Consider the following 21,459-nt stretch of genomic DNA (forward strand, 5'->3'; position numbering starts at 1 on the left):
TTAACGAAATTTTTTATGCTGTGATTTATTCAAAATAATCATATTATTAATTACAAAAAATCAGTTTTTACCGCCTTACGTTTTTGTACACAGACGTCAAATTTGACAAACGGATGTGTTGGTCGATGAAAGAATGTTGATATACTTTTATTAGGAACGGTTTAATTACTAAACAATCTTGCTTTATTATTTATTAAATAAATAGTTTCAATAGTTTTTATTATTTTAATTTTTAATAATAAAATTATAATGAGCAATAGGCCGTCTAGGCGAATTATAATCACCTCGTAATAAAACATCTCAACACCAATCACAACAAAAGTTATTCAGTGACGTTTAATTTTATTGGTGGACCACAGCTTTAGTCAGCTGCGCTTGGAGTTGCGTTGTTGCGTATTTTGTGGAGAACACGCCCCCATTCATTACTCTACTTCATTCTGTTTCGTTTTTACATCGAATATTGAAAAGATCTATAATCGTGAGACATCTTGATTTATATTTGTTTTTGTGATTGAACAAATAAATGCAAATAAGTGTTTGAGTGCAATATAATGCTTCTATTATAATTCGTCGCGTCTGAAGGAGAGTTATTTTGCTTAGCCGGTGTATTTTACAAGCCAAATAATGAATGACAATGGTTGCATTCATCTAAATAATTTTAAAGCAGCAAAGGGCACGAACCCTTACAAAATCGTGCATGCATTTTTCGTGTCCTGCACATCGTATGAAGCTAGGAGATACAAGGTAGGTTTTCACGTTACGTAGCTGCAGCGAAGTACATTGTGCGTTTATGACCTTTTTACGCGACGCAAATTGTCGTAGATTGATTTTATCACATTGCTTGGCGTTTCCAATAACTTGTATACAGATCACTATATTATCTTGTAGCTGGAGAGGATAATGTCGATTTGTTTTTCATGGCCAGTAATGCAATTGGTGATCAGCTGATTAGTGATCTTTGACCTCATAACAGCTGTTTGGTAGCATTCGAGTGCATTGTCGTCGTCGCATGATTGAATCACGGCTGTAAATGTTCTGATAGAGGCTGTTTACACTCAATTACTATCAATAACTGACTAATGATTGAGATGGTATTTGTTTGACCTTGTGTTTATTTATGAAATACATTTAGTTTAATCCTTTGTTTAAGTTAGAGAATGTGCAAACTGTAGCTATTAAAGCCATTAATGGTACTTATTTGAATAATGTTAGTAAATTGAGCAATATTGTTGTGTGGCAAAATATACATTATAATTTAGGATATTTGAATATTACGTTTTTTAATCTTTTTTATGTCAGATAATTTTTATCCTTAGTTCATCAAATATCTCACAAATTATATAGTACACAATATACCTATCATAGAATCTTTCATCATTCATAATTCAAGCCAAGCAGTGGAGATAAACATAAAATGAATACAGAGTAATGAATCTAATAACTTCATTTTTTTTTCTTGTTGTCATGCTAAACGCTAAAGAACTAGGTACTTATTTGCATAAATATCTTACATTATACTCAAAAATGCTCTTGAATTTTTGTTCTTTGTTGTACCAGGGTCATTTACTTAACCTCAATTAAATCTAATCTGTAATATCATATTGTATACAGAGCATTTAAAACTAGTTTGAACAGATTTTATTGCTTCTTGTTGTGTTAAACAAGTTCTGCAACTGAAATTTGTGTTCAAAGATTGAATGCTAGCCATATAACCTAAAACACTTAGGGAAGAATACTTGACTTACTTATTTACAAGAACTTTGTAATTGATAGAATCTTAAAAGTTAGGCTATATGTTATTAATCTTAAAACAATTAGTTTGAAATTGGCACAAGAATTAACTATATAGACAAAGAGAAGCATAAACGGAGCAGTGGGTAGAATTGTGCTATGATTCAAGATATCAATGTAATACAAAAAGGTCATCACTAACAAGTTGCTGATGTGTACTAGTAACAACTAATAACATGCCTAGTTGCATTCTGATTGCTATGACTTGACAACACTTGACGCAGCTCTTTAATACCATGTAATCATTAGTCCTCTTAGATTTTTCCTACACTTAACAAGAATATGAATGCACACAATAATAAAAAGTTTCTTATAAAAACAGATTTGTAATGTTTTAAGGATAAAGACGATAAAAGATGTTTGTATTGCAGTCAGTCTTTTAGTTACTGTTATGCAGCACATTTTCGTTTTTATCGTACTGGGAAGAAATATATGCCATTAGCTTAATGAAGGCTGTATGTTTCCAATTAATATTGAAGCTGAAGTGTTACAAAATGAATGTTTTTTCAGGCAACATCATGCCTCTGCTTTGCCTGTGGTCAGCCCGGACCACGCATGCATTCTTGCCTGCACTGCATCTACTTTGCCTGCTACGCGGGCCACATTCAAGAACACTCAAAAGCTAAGAAGCATTTCCTCTACGTTGATCTGAGCTATGGAAATATATTCTGTGGCCAGTGCCAGGACTACATTTATGATCGGGAACTCACCGATATTGCCATGAATCACAGATTAAAAGAAGCCAAGTATGTACTATGTATTCTATATGTAACATTGTATTGTCATGTTCATTCATACATAGGGTTGTTGACTATATGAAACAGAAAATTTTGAGGTTAAATGTATTATTCATAACTTGTTGTTAATCCCCCAATTTTATTCTAAATGCGTTTGCTTTAAGTTTAACACAACTATGTAACATCTATGGGTCACATTATCTTTTCATATCATATTATTGGAGCCTTACATCTAGAAATATGCAATAAAATAATGACAAATATTATCTCCTAGATCACTAGGAATCAGTGTGCCATTTATGCCGTGGTTGCCAAATAACAATGAAGCCATGGCACTGCGGCGTCTTCGCAAGCGACGGCTCATCACCCATAATACTACCATCGGCCTGCGAGGACTGCAGAACCTCGGCTCTACTTGCTTCATGAACTGTATTGTTCAGGTAAGTTCATTTACAGGAAGGAATTCATAAGTATTTATTATCGAAATAGTGTAAAAAACTAGGTACTTATTATTTTAAGATTGTACCTACCACGCCGAGGATATTTTATTTACTTTTAATTAGCAGCAGTAAATAATATATAATTGTCGAAGTTCCGAAAAAAAATCGAAAAACTTTTTAAACCGGCTTTGCTTTCGAACAGACCAATGGTCAGCTATTTGGGATATCATTTTGATTGATTTATAAGATAAGATTATTGGATGCCGAAAAAAGTAGCATCTGTAATAATTGATAAAAAAAGTTTGTTTTCTTTTACGCTGGTTTACTCCAACTTATTTATTTTCAGAGGTAGTTTAATTAACTGCAAAAACGCCGCGATTTAACAATAGATCTATTTACGAGCTGTGACTAAATAGTATCTACACAAATAAATTGAAACTGTGATGACGAATTGTACATAATTTGCTTTGGTTACACTGATTAGTTTCACTCACTAAATTATTGTATAAGTTCAAGTCATTGAGTGAATTTATATTTTCGTAACACGAAGTCAAATAAAACGGGTAAACCTTATACAGATTCATCTGGCTACATTTTATTGACATTGCATTTGCCCTATGACGCTTTTAATTTACATTATTTTTAGAAAATAAAAGACAATAAATGTATTTTTAATTAATAGACATAGTTTCGATATATCGGTTTGTATAGAGTTGAGTTGCTGTTTAGAATGCTGAGTCATCGAGGACTTAAGATAAAACTAGACATTTAGATCTATTGTTCCTCGTGGAGATATTAATTATTCAACTATTATCACTTGGTCACCAAAGACTTTGTTGGGACACTGCTGACGCTACGACTGTTTACTCAGGCGCAATCCTGCTTTAGCTCGCCGTAGCAGTCGGCTTCTTGCGCTCTCTTAGATAGGTCGCACTATTTAGTTGGTTATCGTATATACCATATCGTTTATTCTAAAGAATACTATCATTTAGATCCCTACAAACTACGTCAAACCACTATTCCTACATTGGTAACTCCTAAAACTTCAAGTCGCAGTTTATAATTATTTCGAGCACGCAGTTATAGCGTATCAGGATATAAACAGAATCTTTCCTTGACAATACTAAAGTTAGTACAAAACGGACAGGAAAATTAACTTGATGACATTTGTCTTGCATTAATTAACAAAACAATAATAACCTGATACAAAGTAATTAATTGCACATGGCATGCGATGTACATACATAGTTAAAAGTATGAGTAATCATGTACACAGCAGTAACTAGCTGGGGTGCAGCAAAAAGAAACACGATAACAATCGGTGACATTCTTCAACTTTTGCGATTACTTGTTGCTATTTGTTGAATGTTGTTCATCGGATCCATTACTCTTTAGCTCCAATAACGACACTGGACTTTGCTATCCGTTGTTGCCTTCCAAGTCTTTCATACATTGCTCTTCACAAAGTGGGCACTAGGCCTACTATAATCAACGATACGAATATGTAATCTTTGAGTCTTTCGTTTGTTTCTTATCACGATTCTATCCGTTCTACAATGTCGGTCGAACTTATAATTCAAGAATATAAGTCATGCTTATCCGATACTGCGCTGTGCTTGTGAAAATAAAACAGAGAAAGGTTACAAACAAACACCTTAAAAAATCACAAAATTTCGGAACTTTGAAATATGTGAATACCCTTCAATTACTAGAGGCTTTCTGTAATTCAACTGAAAGCAGTGAATAAGTTATGTAAGATAAATCGATCCCTCATGCCCACTTACTTACCGCAAGGTCGAAGTTTTATTGGTTGTTCATAGGCAGTAATTCTATTACGAAATCTGTTTTCATTAATGGGTATAGGCATCAAATGACCTACAAATTCAGTTGTCGTTGATTCAAGTGGTTACCTACTATATAATTTACATGAGACGGCAATTGCTGTTCCAAGAAACATGGAAGATAGAAAAACGTAGGCTTGAAATAATTACAGTCCACCTGCCAAGTGCTGATTACGAGAATAGTTTGTATCTTTCGCACGGTTATAAAAGTATGTTTAACTGAAGAAAAAATAGGCGTCTTAAAATCATATTATGTAATTTCAGACCCTGATTCACACTCCATTGCTAAGAGATTATTTCCTGGGAGAAAAACATAAGTGCAAGGCACAAGGATCCAGCAAATGTCTCGTGTGCGAAGTTTCCAAACTGTTCCAGGTAAGCAACGGTGAAGTATGTGCGAGCTTCGTGGAAATTGCCTTACGTAACGTTATTACTAACCGACCCTTCTCGCGTACATCCCGCGCTCAATATTTCAAGCTTTCTGCATCTATAAATATATCCGCCCAGACGTGAATTCAATGGCGAGCTGAAATCAATAACCTGTTTTATATTTTTATATGCAAAGTATTTTTTTGTTTGATTCTTTCAACTTTTTATTTATTTTGTTTTCTAGGAGTTCTATTCGGGTGCAAAAACACCATTGACTCTGCATCGTCTCTTACATCTGATATGGACACACGCGCGTCATTTGGCCGGTTATGAACAGCAGGATGCTCATGAATTTTTCATCGCAACCCTTGACGTACTGCATAGGTTGGTTCATTAAAATTTTAACTGACTTTTTTTTACAATACTCTGAATTGCGAAGTAAGTTTAAAACGAGTTAGGTGTCTTAATCATCGTGTTTTAATTTGCAGGCACTGCATGAACGGAGTTGAAGGCAATGCTGAGAAACCGGAGAATGGTCGCTGCAACTGCATTATAGATCAAATATTTACGGGTGGTCTCCAAAGCGATGTGGTGTGCACTTCATGTTCAGGCGTTTCCACCACAATCGATCCTTTCTGGGACATCAGTCTGGATGTAGCTGGCCCTGGCTCACTGCAGGCTTGCTTAGAGCGCTTCACAAGAGCCGAACATCTCGGATCGGCGGCCAAAATCAAGTGCTCGAATTGCCGAGCCTACCGTGAGTCCACTAAACAGCTGACTCTTGAAACTCTTCCCATTGTGGCGAGTTTCCACCTGAAGCGCTTCGAGCATTCATCACAAATCGACAGGAAAATATCGGCATTCGTATCCTTCCCAGCTGAGTTGGATATGACTCCATTCATGTCGTCGCACCGGCGAGCCGTGGACATGGGAGTTGATAACAATAATGCTCCAGAAGGGATATTTGAAGATAACCGTTATTCCCTGTTCGCTGTGGTGAACCACCTCGGGTCTTTAGATGCAGGCCACTACACCGCATACGTGCGTCAGATGAAGGGCGATTGGTTCAAGTGCGATGACCACATGATCACACACGCCTCACTGCGTGAAGTTTTAGATAGTGAAGGGTAAGTTTTGATAACTTATGACTGTTATAACATAACACTAGATAACTATTGTTATCAAAACATTAGTTCGACTGCCTAAATGATGTCGCCTGGCGCGTCGAGTCGCCAAACTGTGTGACCTTAACAAGAAAAATAAATAAATCATTATTTGTTTGAATATCTGCATCATGATTCATAAGCTTATCTGTGTTTGTACTTAAAGCAATTAGTGTTCTAACTATACTGCAGTCGAGTACATTCACTTCTGGAAATACAATAAAGAATGTTCTTTTATTTCAAGTTGTATGTTTATTCTTTCTTTTTTATCTATTTAACATATAGTTAGCAACAAAATAGGTTTCATTAACTGATCACAGCATCAGATTTTTTAGACTTTTTCTTATAGTAGGTTTAATAGATTTGTTGTTTTATATTTGCAGGTACCTGCTGTTCTATCACAAGACTGTGCTGGAATACGATTGCGAAGTCTCTTAGATTAATGGATGTATCATCTCACAAAATATTCAGTCACTACTTGTATCTGATGCGAACGCATCCTCTATCAAATGTTTGATTTTTCTATAAGTATGTTTACAAAAAAGGATTAATTTTTGTTTTAAAACAAAAAAAGTCATTCTCCCTCGTGATATTAGTGTAGATGTTAGAAAGATGTCTCAACGATCATCATGTTCGATGTTTTCTGCGGAATCATTCACGAATTTGTTAGTTTTAAGCTTTAATGTAATATTAACATGAGAACTCAATAGAAAAATGTTAACACGGTTGGTAAGAATATCTTACATTATAAAAAGACTCTTCAACTGTAATGTATGCTTTATTGAGCTACGAGCTATTATGTAGTACACTCAGCAAGATTCACTTTAGTTTTCGACTTCTGACTTAAAAGTTAAATACTACTAAAGTTACATTATTCATTACAATTTATGATGTTGACTGTATTATTAAGGCGATAGTATATTATCAATAAATGATCTAAATGTCGCTTGAAGCTTGACTCACATGTGCTCACACAACGCTCGGCAGGCAGGCTGAAATATACTTCTTAGAATCTTTCTTGTTAAATCTCTGATTGGTGTTGTAGAATGTGGCTATTTAATTATTCTAAACAAATAAAGTCTGTGCCGAGTTTGTCATACTATGTTGTGTGTTGATATATGTGAATCAATCTTAACATGTGCACACGGTAAAGTCTTTAGATTTACACAAATCAAATAAAGTTTATCAAATGCTTGCTTCAATATACTGGCAAGAGATGGTAGTTATTTCGACATAACAATGTGTAAACTTAAATACTCCGCCGTGTGCACATGAAATATTATTTTGCTCTATGATATAAACGTATACTTTATCAAAACAAACATAAAATCAATTGTATTATAAGATATAATTATTACTATGACTATGAATTACATAATAATAAGCGCTGTGTGCGTATCATTCCTAGTAAAAGATAATTTTATGTTTGTGTATGTATGAAATCATTTAAATATTACTTTGATCGTCTACTGAACAAACATTTCAATCTACCTCGCTGTTTATCTCTTATTTGCATTTCACTTAAGCCATGTAAAGAAATGTTTGGTAATTCTGATGTGTTAATGTTGCTTGTATTTTATGTAAGGCTAAATACACATGAGCGCAACCTAACTTGATTATGTTACAAATTCTATGACTTAGTGTTCAAATATTCACATTAGGCAATGATATCATCGCCCCCCGCCACGACATTTATAAACAAAGATGATGACGTGTTTTATAGTATTTTTTTATTACACAAATCCTCCATGCATTGTTTTTATTTGTAAAATGTTATGTTATACAATTAGAGCACATGTGTTGTCGTTGCACACGTGTGCGGAGTCGATTTATTTTTCGTTATTTTTCGCTCATGTCTATCTAGCGTAGATGGATTTAAGTAGTTCGTAACCTATGACTGAACTGACATTAGCTTAATGTGATATTTAATATTTATGACTTGTATTAAATGTAGTTAGTTGTATGGATTTACATTTCTGAAAGTAGGTATAATTTTGTTTGATTTAATCTAATGCTTGGAGGTACTAGCAAATGATGAATAACAGCTTAAGCGCCAGTGACCGACATACGCTACAACTTACACGACACTGTAGTACCTATTTATTGACTAAGATAGATTACATTCCCTTATTTTTATAACCCAAATCCCTTATTTTTATACCTGTAATTTGGGATTTTTATGATTCCTAATTATTAACATTAGAATTATTTAGAAATTGAATTTCCCCGTGTTTCTCCTCATTTGCTAGTATTATGAAACAGTTTTATTTGCATTTATTATTAATTTAGTAATTTGGATCCGAGCCTAATCGATTGTCTAAAATTTAGTCCATAATTATGATAATGATGTGATAGACACAATGTCACTATTATGTAATAATGATTTTTATTTGTACTTCAATATGTATTAATATTCGATCAAAAATATAGATTTAGGCATCATTAAATTGACTTCAAATTGACTATGTAAATCACTTATAGTAGGTATGCAAAATCAACTATGTATAAATGACATTTAATTTATTTTAATGTATAAATGAAAGGACTTTGACTTTAGCAATTTATTTTCTCATTTACTTGAATGATCAATTATGTAAAATGGATATTATTAATTTATAAAAATCAATCGCTTTTTCCTTCTTAGCCGATGTTGCTGAAATTACTATAACTATAATGAACAAAATAAATAATTCGATGTACCCTTGTCTCTCCAAACTATATAACATGTGTTACAAATCCCAGTAGAGACCTATGTCCCCGTGTTTATAGAATTTGGTGTTAAAATGTTCAAGTAACTAACTTAACCGTAACGTCTATATTGGTGTCATACACAGTATGTATGCAAACTATCACTGTGGAAATAAAGGATTAAAATACATTACATTGGTTTTATTTTCTGTAGCCCGTCAGCAAGGCTGTTCCCAGTATTCATCATTTTGATCTGGAACTTGTATACTTTCTTTTATGGCCGGAAGTCGAAGGTCGAAACTAATAATGTTGCATTCGACTTTGGTTACGTATTAGCAAGACCTTTCGCACACAAGGCTACGCAAATCTCCGATACTCATAAGTGGGTGATAGACGTATTGAACTTTAAAGAAAACGGTTTTTAAGATCGCGGACTAACTCGGCTGGACCTCGGTGACACACGAGAAGATGGCTCACACTGTATTGCGATGTCGTCGAAGGAAGAAACTTAGTGTTATTTAGAAATTATCGAAAAATGTAGGGAGAGCGCTGGCAAAAAATGCGACTCGCGGCTCGCAGTGCTTCCACACGTACGAGCCGTGACGAGCTACGAGCAAGATTTCAAACAGGTTGGTTCGCCGGCGAACTTGCGCGGCAACTTTAAAGTACGCGAATTTGGGAGTGACACACAGACGAAAAAGGTCGTCGAGCAACAAGTCCACGTACTTACTCGCCGTCTATCACCCACTATAGATTTTAGTCTTCAAGCATGCTAAGCATACGTTTTGTAGGTAGGTAAATAGTGATAAGTAAGTGTAAAATGAAACAACATTCTTTACAACTAGGAAATATATTAATTACAAAATATCACAAATTCAACTAAACATTTTTGCTTCTAGCAGTACAAAATTAAGTTTTCCAATAAATAATAACGAATACATTACTCGGTACAATATAAGCATACACTACATAACAAAATATAATATAATCGACTCAGTGATATGGTCACTTTTAGCGCCTGTTCGACATACAAATAACTATGTTTTTGTTGTATACAAACATTTTGTCCATATCCTACTCTATCACATTATCAGACCCAACATTTACAACTTTATTTCGAGTTTTTTTATCTTATATAATAAAGATCAAAGATAATTTAGATACGAATACAACTACAAAAATAGGCACTACACCAAAGTTTAGTTCATATAATTATACTGTTAGTAAATTGAGAATCATATACGTTAAAGAGTTAAAACAGTGAATAACAAATACAAAGTTCAATAACCTGCCTTTAATTCCTAAAACTAGTGCATTCTATTCGTGTCTGAATAAATTTCTATTAGCTGGTATTTATAATGCTGGGGCTACATTAGCGGGCTATGGCGAATATTCGTGTTAACGCGATGAATGTGGCCGGGTTCATCGTGTCATCGCGTAGTATTCGGGCGAAGACGATGTAGTATCGAGGAGCTGTCGGTAAACTGGCGCGAATCAAAGGGATTTGTCGCGCCAATATTCGCTTAGGTGGCTACATCTACGTCAATTCAGTGTCGTCCAGACTTTGAAGCGAGACGGACGTGCATTTAATTTTTAAATATAATGCAAAGCCACTATTTCCTCCATTTTTAATTTACCGCTCACGTCTCCGCACAACAAACTGAACAGCACAAGGCACGATGCATCGCGTCAACTCGACACGAATCTTCGCCCGCCTTAATGTAGACAAGAACATCGCCCATACCCGAACACGATGTTTTTGTCGCGCCAACACCATACGAATCTTCGCTCGCTAATGTAGCCCCAGCATAACAACTTACGATTAATAAAACATGGTGATATTATGTGTGTAAAATAATAAATATCCGATGACTAGGTTACAATATGACTTGTAGATTCCAGGTAACAGTTTTTTGAGAGTCTAAATAAAATTATAATATAATATATGAATAAAAGTGAATAGCGAAGCGAGACTATGATCGTTTATTTTCTCTAAAACATCGCACTTATTTGCAAGATAGTGTTAATCCATGCGGATTTGTCGTTATGACTATTTTCGGTAAATTGTAATACATGTCTCACTTCGAGAATGTTGAAATGCGATAAAATTTCAATTTAGGTACCAAATTATTATCATACTATACGATCCTGGTTGAAAATATCTGTGGACTAATCAAGAATGAAAAAACATTGACGGCGTTTATTAAAATTGTTACTTGCTAAGATAGTGTGTTTCTTGCTAAGTGTAATAACTCGACCTATTAGACAGATTATAAATATAAATGTTCCAACAATTTGGCACTTTTTACTAAAGCTACACTGTACTATACCTACTACTCTAATCAAATTTCCTTGGATTTTAAACAATTTATGTTCCACTAAGATTTGTGATAATCCACAGATATTTTTAACAGTATAAACAAATTACGTGAATATTGTAAGCAAGTGGTTGATTAGTAAGAGAGTGAACATATATGTGGAGAAGAAGAGTAGTACATCCATTCGGTTTCATTTTGTTTTAGACGTGGTCGCTACCGGCGGTTCGTCGAGTAAGCTCTCGAGTTGTTTGACGTCAGTGACTGGGAGAGAGCACGCGTAGCGACGACAAACGTATGCAGTTGGCACGTCTCCTACTGACCTGATGCGGCTAAGCACTGAAATATAGAAAAACATGTTTAGTTATGTACATTTATATTGTTTTTGGGTTAGTAACGCAAGTTGCTGTTGTTATGAAGGCGAAGTATTATAGGACACGTGTCTTAAAGCATGATATCAAATGGATTGCATAAAAAACATTTAGAGAAGGTTTTAACATACTTTTGAAGTCTATGGACGTTTCGCACTAGGGTTTTTTTGCACTGTCGAAACAGTAAAAGGGTACTCTTTCTCTTAACGTGAATATACGTATACGTTTAAACCTTGCGCGTACGTACCCGTATACGTTAGTGAATGTACGTATGAAACAAATGTGAAAGCAACAAGAATTTGCCAAACAAAGCGTTCTTAACCCGCTTAGACGGTTAGTCTAACGCCGCGTTACAATATATTTTTTTTTTATACTAAAGCACATTTATTATCACTGTTTAAACGCGTTGGTGCTATCAGTGCGCTTACAATGCGTTCTGTTTGGCAAAGCCTTTTGGAGTTTTAACAACGTATAAACTGACTAATCATACTAAATACAGATTCGCGTATACGGGTACGTAGGCACAAGATTTTAGGTGTCGTGTGAGTGAGAAGCAAGCGTTAAGGATGCCAACTCACGTATGTCGCACATACCGGCGGCGGCGGGCACGTCGGGGTCGGCCACGCACAGCACGCGGCCCGGCAGCAGCCGCGACCGCACCACGCGCACCAGCTCCAGCGTGCGCGGGTCCGAGCACCCGCCCGCGATCAACACCTGCAACAAACAAACGACTTTATTTTGCTATCTCGAATACTTATAAGATAATGCTGACAATGTGAAAGTGCAAGCGAGAGACTCCAATAAATTGACATGACTTAGCTCGCGCGATTGAAATGGCCCGAGTATAGTAATGGTATAGCTCTCTCCTATAATGTTATCACTTATATCGTCCTTTGTGGTCACTCCAGTCATCAACGACACAGGACTTCTTCAAAAATAGTTTTTACGTTGACTAGTAACAAAAATATCATGGAGAAATATAAATTATCTAAATCAATCTCCAGACTAAAAATGTATCATCTACGCTCATACAAGCCTTCAATTAGCAACCAGAAGGCCAAATATACCGAATGATTTAATCTAAATATACATAATTAAAGAGCTCAATCTAACAAACCTGTGTAGGAGAGTCATTATAGAACATCAAAGCAGACATCATCTCAGGTAACGCAGTGGGAGTGTCAGTGAGTCGTTTAGCGAAGGCCTGTAGTATTTTTTTGGCCAGTTCCCTCTCTTGCTCCTCGCCGTCGGGCACCGCGCTCTTGTCGGAGTAAGCGGCTAGTCGCAGCAGATTGTGACACGAAACACTGTTGCCTGATGGTTCGGCTCCATCTTGATCTGAAAACAACAATTAAAATTGTGTATTTTCTTTGTGAACTGGTTTTAATATCTTAAACTGCTTTTGTTTATTTTATAACGCAAGGTACACAAGAAAACTAGTTTTCTTTGTTCAAATGCTGAAATTAAAACTATTTTTGTTAACCATATTGAGAAAAATACGAATTGTACGCAACAAACTAGTCGTATTTAAAAGATATTAGGTCTGTTTGAATAGGTCGATATCTAAATGGACTCACAAATGTTAGTAGGACAAATGGATTCTTAAACCAATGTCTCCAAATTGATATCAGTTTGTTAATACGAACCTTAGAGTACTAATAATATAATGTTTTACCTTCTTTCAGTCTTAACACCACACTGCTATCATCCGCCGAGCAGGTGAAATAGCCTCCATTTTCACTGTCCCAAAACAATTCATTCTGTTTCAGTTGCAGGTCGCGAGCCCACTGAAGCCAGTGGTAGTCTAGCGATGCTTCGTACAAGTCCAATAAGCCTTTGATTAAGAACGCGTAATCGTCTAGGAAGCCCTGGATTGGAGTCTCTCTGTAATTTTAAGAAATGTGCCATATTAGGCGCAATTATGAATAAATTCCTATAAAATATAATGACTAGTGTAATTACATTGCAAGGATCCAAATCTCGTAAAATAACTCATCTGTTAATTATAGAAGCTAATCATAAGTTCGAAAAGTGGGTGATATCGCCCTACAGTGGAGCAGGGCTGAAAACGTGTCCAAAGACAAATTATAATTAACAATAAAAAGTATAAAATTAGTACAATTATTATCCACAGAAGAGTGCAGGATTTTCTTTGTATAGAAGGTTGATAGCCTATGGTGTAAAATATGGCTTTAATAGTAGAAAGGAGTTTTACTTACGTCTGGGCTACAGATCCATCATCAGCTCTATAACAAGAATGTAACAATGACTTTGTTGTCTCGTTATAAAGATGTTTCTTTATAAACTTAGCCGTTTCGATCGCATCAGCAACGAAGTCTTTCTCTCCCAGTCCTTGGCCAGCTTGTGCCAAACCAGCGATCATCAAGCCATTCCACGAACATAACATCTTAGTGTCCAAGTGTGGACGAGGCCGCTTCTGCCGAGCTTCATACAATATATCAATACACTCGGATATGACTTGCTCAAATTTATCAAGAGATAAACCAAATTTCTCGGCAGTTGTTTCCTTACTGCCGTACACAATCAATACATTTTTATTTGTAAGTTCATTGTGCGGATCACTTTCTGGTGAAATATTTCCATCTGTCTCTACACCGAAGTAGTCGCAAAAGATGGACAAGTACGGAGTAGAATCGATATTCTTTCCATCTAAAAGTGATTCCAGTTCGCTGTACTCCCATGTGCAAAATGCACCTTCTTTTTTATGCGGTGCTCCGAATTCTGGATAAGAATCAGCGTCTTCTGCGCTGTAGAACCCTCCCGCTTCATGTCGCAGATCTCTCTTCACATATTTCACGATGTCTTGTACGACGTCAGCGTAAAATTTATCTTTAGTAGCAAGAAATGCATCAGTATACGCAACTAATAACTGCGCCTGATCGTAAAGCATCTTCTCGAAATGTGGTACATGCCAATCATTGTCGACGGAGTAACGAGCGAAACCGCTAGACACGTGATCATGAATGCCTCCATTAGCAATTTTTGTTAACGTGTGCAGACACATGTTCAAACATTTTTTTCCTTCCGGATGATTTTTATCGCGAGCGTAGTAATGGAAAAGGAAATTGAAAATGGATGCTTGAGGGAATTTTGGTGCCGTACCGAAACCACCAAACTCTGGCTCATACAGATTCATAAATCTGTGAACACATTTTTCCCAAGAGGCATCAGTGGGGATTGAGTTAGATGTGTCTGAGTCAACCAGAGATATTTTCTTTAGAGCTTGCATGATATTGCTACTAGCTTCCAAAAACTGTTGTTGATTATCCTTCCACTTTTTGGCTAGAGATAATAGGATTGTTTTGAAGCCTGGCCTTCCCCAGCGGTCTTCAGGAGGGAAGTATGTTCCTCCAGTAACAGGACGCAGATCAGGAGTGAGGAAGACAGACATTGGCCAGCCACCACCACCGGAGGTAGCCATGACAAACAGCATGTAAACACGATCAATATCAGGTCTTTCTTCACGATCTACTTTGATATTGACAAAGTGTTCATTCATAACCTTTGCCACATCTTCGTTTTCAAATGATTCCTTTTCCATGACATGGCACCAGTGGCAAGTTGAATAGCCAACTGAGAGGAAAATGAGTTTGTTTTCTTGCTTTGCTTTGTCTATGGCTTCTTGGCACCATGGGTACCATTGCACAGGGTTGTGTGCATGTTGCAGTAAATATGGTGACTTTTCTGTAATCAACCTGTTGGTGTGTTTTGGTTGTTCAGAATGAGGTATCTCAGTGCTCCCGGAGGCCATTTTAATTTTATTGTCACTGAAGCTCCTTGTCAGTTGTGGTACACAAATATTGTTCGGTCCAAATGTGGACAATCTATGAAAACAAATAGAATTAATTAATGTAATTACTCATCAGTATTCTATGAAACAAGTTTTGTTAAATATTTTATTTATCACTTTAGTGTCTAATAGAATAATCTTTAATTTATAATTAACACCGTCATTGAGCTTCACTTTATTTCAAGTGGATGTGTAGTTTATCAATTTATTTATAGATAAAACATCCAGTAAGTTTAGCTTTAATGGTTTATTTACTAATTAAATGATTTATTCTACAATTCAAGGATGTTGCTTATCATTATTTTGTTTTAAAATTAACTAGTCACATGTTTAAGCAACCTTGGGATATATTTAAATAATACTTTTTTTTACTGAATATCTACTTTCTGAAGGTTTACTAAAGTCAAACATGTCTTTACAGTGTGTTGAACATAATTTAAAAATGCATTATGCAACAAGAAAATTATCATTCATAAAAATTCTGTAATTTAATTAGAATTGATCAGTTAAAACATGTGAAAAACTAAATGTATTGGGAATTTATTACATTAATGAATTTAACGTCAAAGTATTTAATATCTATGCTGCTTAAAATCTTGTTTTTCCATTTTCTCTGTTACATAACCCTTATCCATGCTAAACATAATAATAATTAACTATTCAATGATTAGGTTCATGAACCTCATTGCATTATTAATGACAAGCTACGACGATTCCCTTCTCTTTCAATAGTCGTAAACACGACATGTAAACAAAAACAAGGTCATCTGGCTATATTTTTATTTTGGCATCAAATTAATTGCCAATAAGATCAAAATGTATATAAATGTAATACTTCAATACCTGAAATGTACTATGGTATCAAAAAATACGATTATTTCTAATGATTAAGTACCTTTTTGGCAATCCCAAGTCTCTGTGAGTGCAAACCGGGTTGGTAACAAGCGGTTCCTTCGTAGTATTTTGGTTCAAATTTATAGTTTTCAATCTATTATCACCCGTCGACAGCCGCCGCAACAACAGAACAGTACGACCGCTAGGCATAATAGAATATTCGATCAAGATTGATCACTATCACAACGTGAAAATTTCGCTTTATTTTTGTTTTCCTTACATAATTTTTACTGCGCGAGATCCATGACGAAACCAAATATTTTGACGTTTCAGTGTTGCAACTTGTAACATTTATTAATTTTATTTAAAATTAAAAGAAAAACATAAAAACAAAGAATAATTACACAGATTTTAAGTTAAGTTGTACTTTTTATTCTATTTACAAGATAATTTTTAGATTTAGCAAAAAAAGCTTGTCAAAGGATTATTTAGTTCGCCTAAGGTAAGCTAAGTAGCAGCAGTTTTGTTTGATAACCATGCTCAAATAAATTGTCCAGGCGCTTTGATTGCACTTTGCCCTGTATTTTCTAATAAGCATCGCTTCTATATTGTTTAAAATTGTAGTAACAGCAAATAACTTTACCAAATCACTTAAAAAATGTATTTTTATGATATCATTAGGTTAATAAATCGCATATTAATTAATTACGTACATTCCGTTTGGGTCATTGACTTTATGACGAATTTTCCATTTTTTAGCACACTTTCAGCTTGAATTCAGTTTCCTATATAATTATAGCAAAGTTAAATCGTATACGTCATGTTTAAAGAGTTAAAAGTATATAATCTACAAGCTAGCTTGCCCACCTACACACTCTACATAGAAAGTTTCTTGTTCACCTAACACAAGAAAACTTAAGTAAAGTATGATCAAGGCACACAGTGGCAAAACGTTGCATTTGAAAGGGGCCATATACATATTTCATGGCAAGCACCCTCTTGTGATTCTAAACAACACGCATGCGCTGAAATCTGGACGCCATTCTCACTTTCACTAGCACACGAAGTGTTTTGACACAGCTAAATGTCCACCGGGTTTCGAAGTCTAATGTGTTCTTGGCACGAAACACTAATATAACTTATATATTTTGGAAATGAAGTCACGTGTAAAGTTCCCCTTATGATAGTGATGTGAACGATCGGAAAAAGTGAAGGTAAGTTACATAAATATTTTGGTTATGTTGGTTTCCGGAAAACAAACCGAAGACAACCCTATTTCATTTGAATTAAAGTTTACTACCATGAATGAAATTAAGTTCTAAATTAAATAAAATGTTATTTAAAGGCTCTCTTTTGTTAAGTGTAGTTCTAATTTAAATAAACAACACGTAAAAACATTTTAAAATAAGTTAATAATATTGTCAAATAAATGTTTACTCAATATTTTAAATTTAGAATTACGCTACGTAGCCTAGAAGACAAAACCTACATAAAGTTAAATTAACTAAATAAATTAGTCCATAATATGAAAATCGGCGTGATCACGTGTTCTCAAAACAAGCCTAGAGTTAACCGGAGTATGAAATTGCGGTGCGTTACTATAGCAACGTCAAGAGGGTTGAAGCCCTCTGTTCCGCTCACGTTTCCCTCCCTCAGCTGATTGCCTATCTCGGCGCACAGAAAATTTGATTTTATGCCGTAAACGTCAGACTTAATAAGGTTAAGCTTGCATTTTATAGGTAGAGTAAAATATTAGCTAGAAAAGTAGGTATATTACGGTTGTACTAAATTGCGGCTTCAAGTATCTATGGGGTCTTTCAATAAAGATAGTTGTTTAAAAATATAAAAACATTTTGATTTAAATTAATACAAGTTGTATCTTCTCTGCAATGAAGAGTAAGATTTCCTCGAAATAAATTGGAATCATCATACGCACGATCTTACGGTCTACCAGATACCTGATTTTGAAGAACATACTTCTTTTGTTTCAGGTGTCGAGCAAGGCCAAAACTACCAACAACCGTGCCTTACAATATTTGTGCAGTTCATTAGATTCTAGTTCTTGTTGTCTGTTATTGAAAGTCCAATTTATTAGCGTCCAAATAATCTTTCGGTCCTAATATCTGTCCAGAAGGAAACTAATTTCAATTTAAGTACCTATATTACGAGTTGAAAACATAATAGCTTTACACCAAGAAGGTCTTAGTAGTACGATGTTGAGCGGGTCGTTGTAATAGGAGGGAGGTGCAGTAGGGTGGATGGTGTTGCCAGCAGCATGTCCGTGTGGGTGGGCAGTGGCGCAGGCGGCGAGGTGCGCGCGCCGCCCGCTGCCACTATCCTCTCGACCAACACCTCCATGGAGTCCGGGATTGAGGCCGGGGTACTACCAACGGTTACCGGATCCCTTGCATCGGCCAGGGACTCTCTCGGTTCTATATCCCGGGCAGCCGAACCATTGTATGATACGGATCACACGGACCTCGGCTCGGAACTGGACGAGGCGGAAATACGGAGGGAGTTGATGCACGATGTAAGAACATTTTTGGTATATCAGTATAATGCAAAAACAATGCCATTCATGTAATAGAGGAATACAAATTTAATCAAAGTACAGTTAGCCTTAAAAGGTAAATGTACGTTCTATGCGTGTGAACCTCATTGTTTTAATGGAACTATTAATTGAGTTATTTTTCTAATTACAAAGAGTTTTGGAATTACCAGGTTGTGTGCAAATGCAAAAAATAATTAAAGTTCATTGCCTTGTCAACAGAAATGGCGCCTCCTGTTTGATCGGGTGAGTTTTATGTTTTTTTTATATTAGATCCATTTTCTCTTCTTTTCAGTTATGTTTTTAGTTCTGGCTACTAATATACTTTTATACAGTCTTATCGGGGGTATTTTTAGCACTTTCATAGTCATACACAAGCACTTTGCATATATAAACTTTCGATTGAGATAAAATAATTTCATAATTTGCACCAATGATTAATAGTAATTGGAGCTTGCACTTATTCCGCAATGTAGAGTTCAATAAGACAAGTACCTTAGTAAGCAACTGTAGTCAGTTACCAACTGTTAGTTTATAGATAAAAATGCATAACACAACGATTGACGAGGTGCGTTATGTTGAGATGAAATGAACATAAATATATTTTGGTTGAGGACATGTCGGCGGCTGCAGTCGACAGCGCTGATGCCACGTGCGATATGTTTATTTTATTTTGCTACCTGTTGTTATGTCAGCATTTCCACTGACATGTTAATTTACGAGCTGACAAATAATATCAACATAAATTTTAATTATTACAAAAATTATTTACGTGACCATCTTCAGCTAATTGTCGGGAAAAATAACACATAGAACTACTATTTAAATAATTAGTGTGGTTTAAATGTAATGTATAGTTATTAAATGTGAAGTAATTGGGATAAATAACTAGTTAATTAACTTTATTATCGTAAACGGTAAAAATATAAACTGGTTCTGCTAACTCTATGAATATAAAATGACAATAATTATTTCAAAAGCTCGTAAAAGTGGCGACTCTGTCACATAAAGGTACGATTTAAAACCCACATATTTCATAAAAACTGTCGTTTAGCATCCGGAAACAAATTTCAAAGAATATTCTTTGTTTTTGACTGATTAAAATGTACAGAAGCGGGGTATAAAATGTTTTATAAGTAGATAAAGGCGCGGCGGTGTCGCGCGGATCAAACGGTATGTCGTCACGTACGAAACATTGAGATAATGCGAGACTCAAGATAGGGGCGCTTCACATTTTTTGTGCCACTGTTTTGGGAAACACATGAAAATATCATAACTGAAGCGAACATGTGTGAAGTGGGAGAGACGAGACGTGTTATTATGACGTGCGGGGTGCCACTGTGAAATCATAATTGAGAATAGTCCTACGTGACCGTATCGAGGCACAGGTGAATTAATGATGCGATAATAAACCGTTCCGCAGTTTGCGATGGGAACATAAAACTTTATCTTTGCAGATTTATCTAATATAAGAAGCATAAATAAATGATATTAAAAACTGTCACGACTTCCGTGAAAAAATTAAGGTAGCCAAACAACGGTAGCCCAATACCAAACACAAAATTTATAGACGGGGTTTCATCTCAGCGCATTTATCGACTAGGAACACGATCCACCCCTTCTCGTTCGTTCATTCTAGGCAAATAGCAAGAACAGTAATACTGTAACTCTACATTTATTAAAGCTTCTAAAACACCATCTAAATAGGTATACTTAATGTAATATGACGTCATATAAGTACAATAGTAAACATATCCATTATGATTGCAGTTCGATCCGGAGGGTTTTGGTGAGATTCCGTGGCCAGACTTCTTGCAGACCCTCCAGCATCCAGACTTTATAGCACAAGTACCGTCCCACAAACGAGAGGTAAGATTGACTTACAAATTGCCCGCCTTTTCCAGCTTATATAGAACAGTAATTTTGTAGACAAGTAGAGCTTTTTATGCTTAGGATGTTCTTGGTAATATGTCAAAACTCATTGTAATTCATTTGTATTTCAGATCCTCTTAGATAAAGCACAGAGCGCTACGAGCAACGCTATCACGTTTCAGGAGTTCGTCAATGTGGTAAGTGATAAGATATAAAGTAGCGGTAGAAAAGCTCCATTTTCAGCTGTCTTCATGTATACCACGTTTTTGTTGGTACTTCTGAAGACTAAGTACTTACCTATATCTTCATCGATCTACGAAATCTGTGGTACCAATTAAGCTAATAAAATCAATCTTATTTAACAGACGTGTAATAAATATAGGGATATATGTATGCGTCAGTCGGACTCGGCGTCCTTTACCTCCGCAGTGGGTTAGGTTATGTCCCACTACGCGCCCGCCGCCTCCCACAATACAAGACAACTAAATTAAGATGCAACGCCGATTACGCTCAGCTCGCGCCCGCCAGATACCTACACGAGTCCCCAAAACCAAATAACACAACGAATAAGTTTCACCTCACAAAGATAAAAGGAAACTTAACGCAAACCAAAAAGTTACACGTTCCGAAACTACCATTTGGATGGACCCACATCCTTATCGAGTCCTTACTGTCGCGT

General features: G+C 35.7%; 3 protein-coding genes across 4 annotated transcripts in view; 2 read left to right on the top strand and 1 right to left on the bottom strand.

The window, feature by feature from the left end:
• The first annotated feature begins 354 nt into the window (after window positions 1-354).
• not (ubiquitin carboxyl-terminal hydrolase nonstop) lies at window positions 355-9,213 on the top strand. Its single transcript, XM_076117566.1, has 7 exons — window positions 355-744; window positions 2,302-2,537; window positions 2,803-2,968; window positions 5,074-5,184; window positions 5,423-5,562; window positions 5,667-6,305; window positions 6,725-9,213. Exons 1-7 carry the CDS (start codon window positions 625-627, stop codon window positions 6,777-6,779), a joined length of 1,467 nt encoding a protein of 488 aa, XP_075973681.1. The 5' UTR covers window positions 355-624; the 3' UTR covers window positions 6,780-9,213.
• Window positions 9,214-9,860: 647 nt separating this feature from the next.
• Window positions 9,861-16,678, bottom strand: LOC142974972 (spermatogenesis-associated protein 20). Of its 2 annotated transcripts, none has more exons than XM_076117568.1 (6): window positions 16,422-16,678; window positions 13,935-15,560; window positions 13,391-13,599; window positions 12,833-13,053; window positions 12,309-12,429; window positions 9,861-11,683 (listed from the first exon to the last, which is right to left on the bottom strand). In XM_076117568.1, the coding sequence occupies exons 1-6, from the start codon at window positions 16,568-16,570 to the stop codon at window positions 11,538-11,540; spliced, it is 2,472 nt and encodes an 823-aa protein (XP_075973683.1). In that variant the 5' UTR covers window positions 16,571-16,678; the 3' UTR covers window positions 9,861-11,537. The 2 variants fall into 2 exon arrangements, with proteins under 2 accessions (XP_075973683.1, XP_075973682.1); XM_076117567.1 differs by having other exon boundaries at window positions 12,294-12,429.
• A 736-nt stretch (window positions 16,679-17,414) lies between these two features.
• stet (rhomboid serine protease stem cell tumor) overlaps window positions 17,415-21,459 on the top strand; it is an 82,700-nt gene continuing 78,655 nt past the window's right edge. The window contains exons 1-5 of the mRNA XM_076117572.1: window positions 17,415-17,574; window positions 18,352-18,890; window positions 19,131-19,154; window positions 20,679-20,777; window positions 20,912-20,977. Coding sequence (XP_075973687.1) covers window positions 18,636-18,890; window positions 19,131-19,154; window positions 20,679-20,777; window positions 20,912-20,977 — 444 coding nt within the window. The 5' untranslated portion in view covers window positions 17,415-17,574; window positions 18,352-18,635. The remainder of the gene's footprint in view (window positions 17,575-18,351; window positions 18,891-19,130; window positions 19,155-20,678; window positions 20,778-20,911; window positions 20,978-21,459) is intronic.

This window comes from Anticarsia gemmatalis, chromosome 8 (assembly GCF_050436995.1).
Source record: "Anticarsia gemmatalis isolate Benzon Research Colony breed Stoneville strain chromosome 8, ilAntGemm2 primary, whole genome shotgun sequence".
In the NCBI taxonomy this organism is placed as follows: domain Eukaryota; kingdom Metazoa; phylum Arthropoda; class Insecta; order Lepidoptera; family Erebidae; genus Anticarsia; species Anticarsia gemmatalis.

Coding starts and splice junctions, on each gene's coding strand:
- not (XM_076117566.1), top strand. CDS start 625: ATGAATGACAATGGTTGCATTCATCTAAATAATTTTAAAGCAGCAAAG. Junction 745..2,301: donor ATGAAGCTAGGAGATACAAG/GTAGGTTTTCAC, acceptor ATGTTTTTTCAG/GCAACATCATGCCTCTGCTT. Junction 6,306..6,724: donor GAAGTTTTAGATAGTGAAGG/GTAAGTTTTGAT, acceptor TTATATTTGCAG/GTACCTGCTGTTCTATCACA.
- LOC142974972 (XM_076117567.1), bottom strand. CDS start 16,570: ATGCCTAGCGGTCGTACTGTTCTGTTGTTGCGGCGGCTGTCGACGGGT. Junction 12,430..12,832: donor ATAATGACTCTCCTACACAG/GTTTGTTAGATT, acceptor TGTTTGTTGCAG/GTGTTGATCGCGGGCGGGTG. Junction 11,684..12,293: donor CGCCGGTATGTGCGACATAC/GTGAGTTGGCAT, acceptor TCTATATTTCAG/TGCTTAGCCGCATCAGGTCA.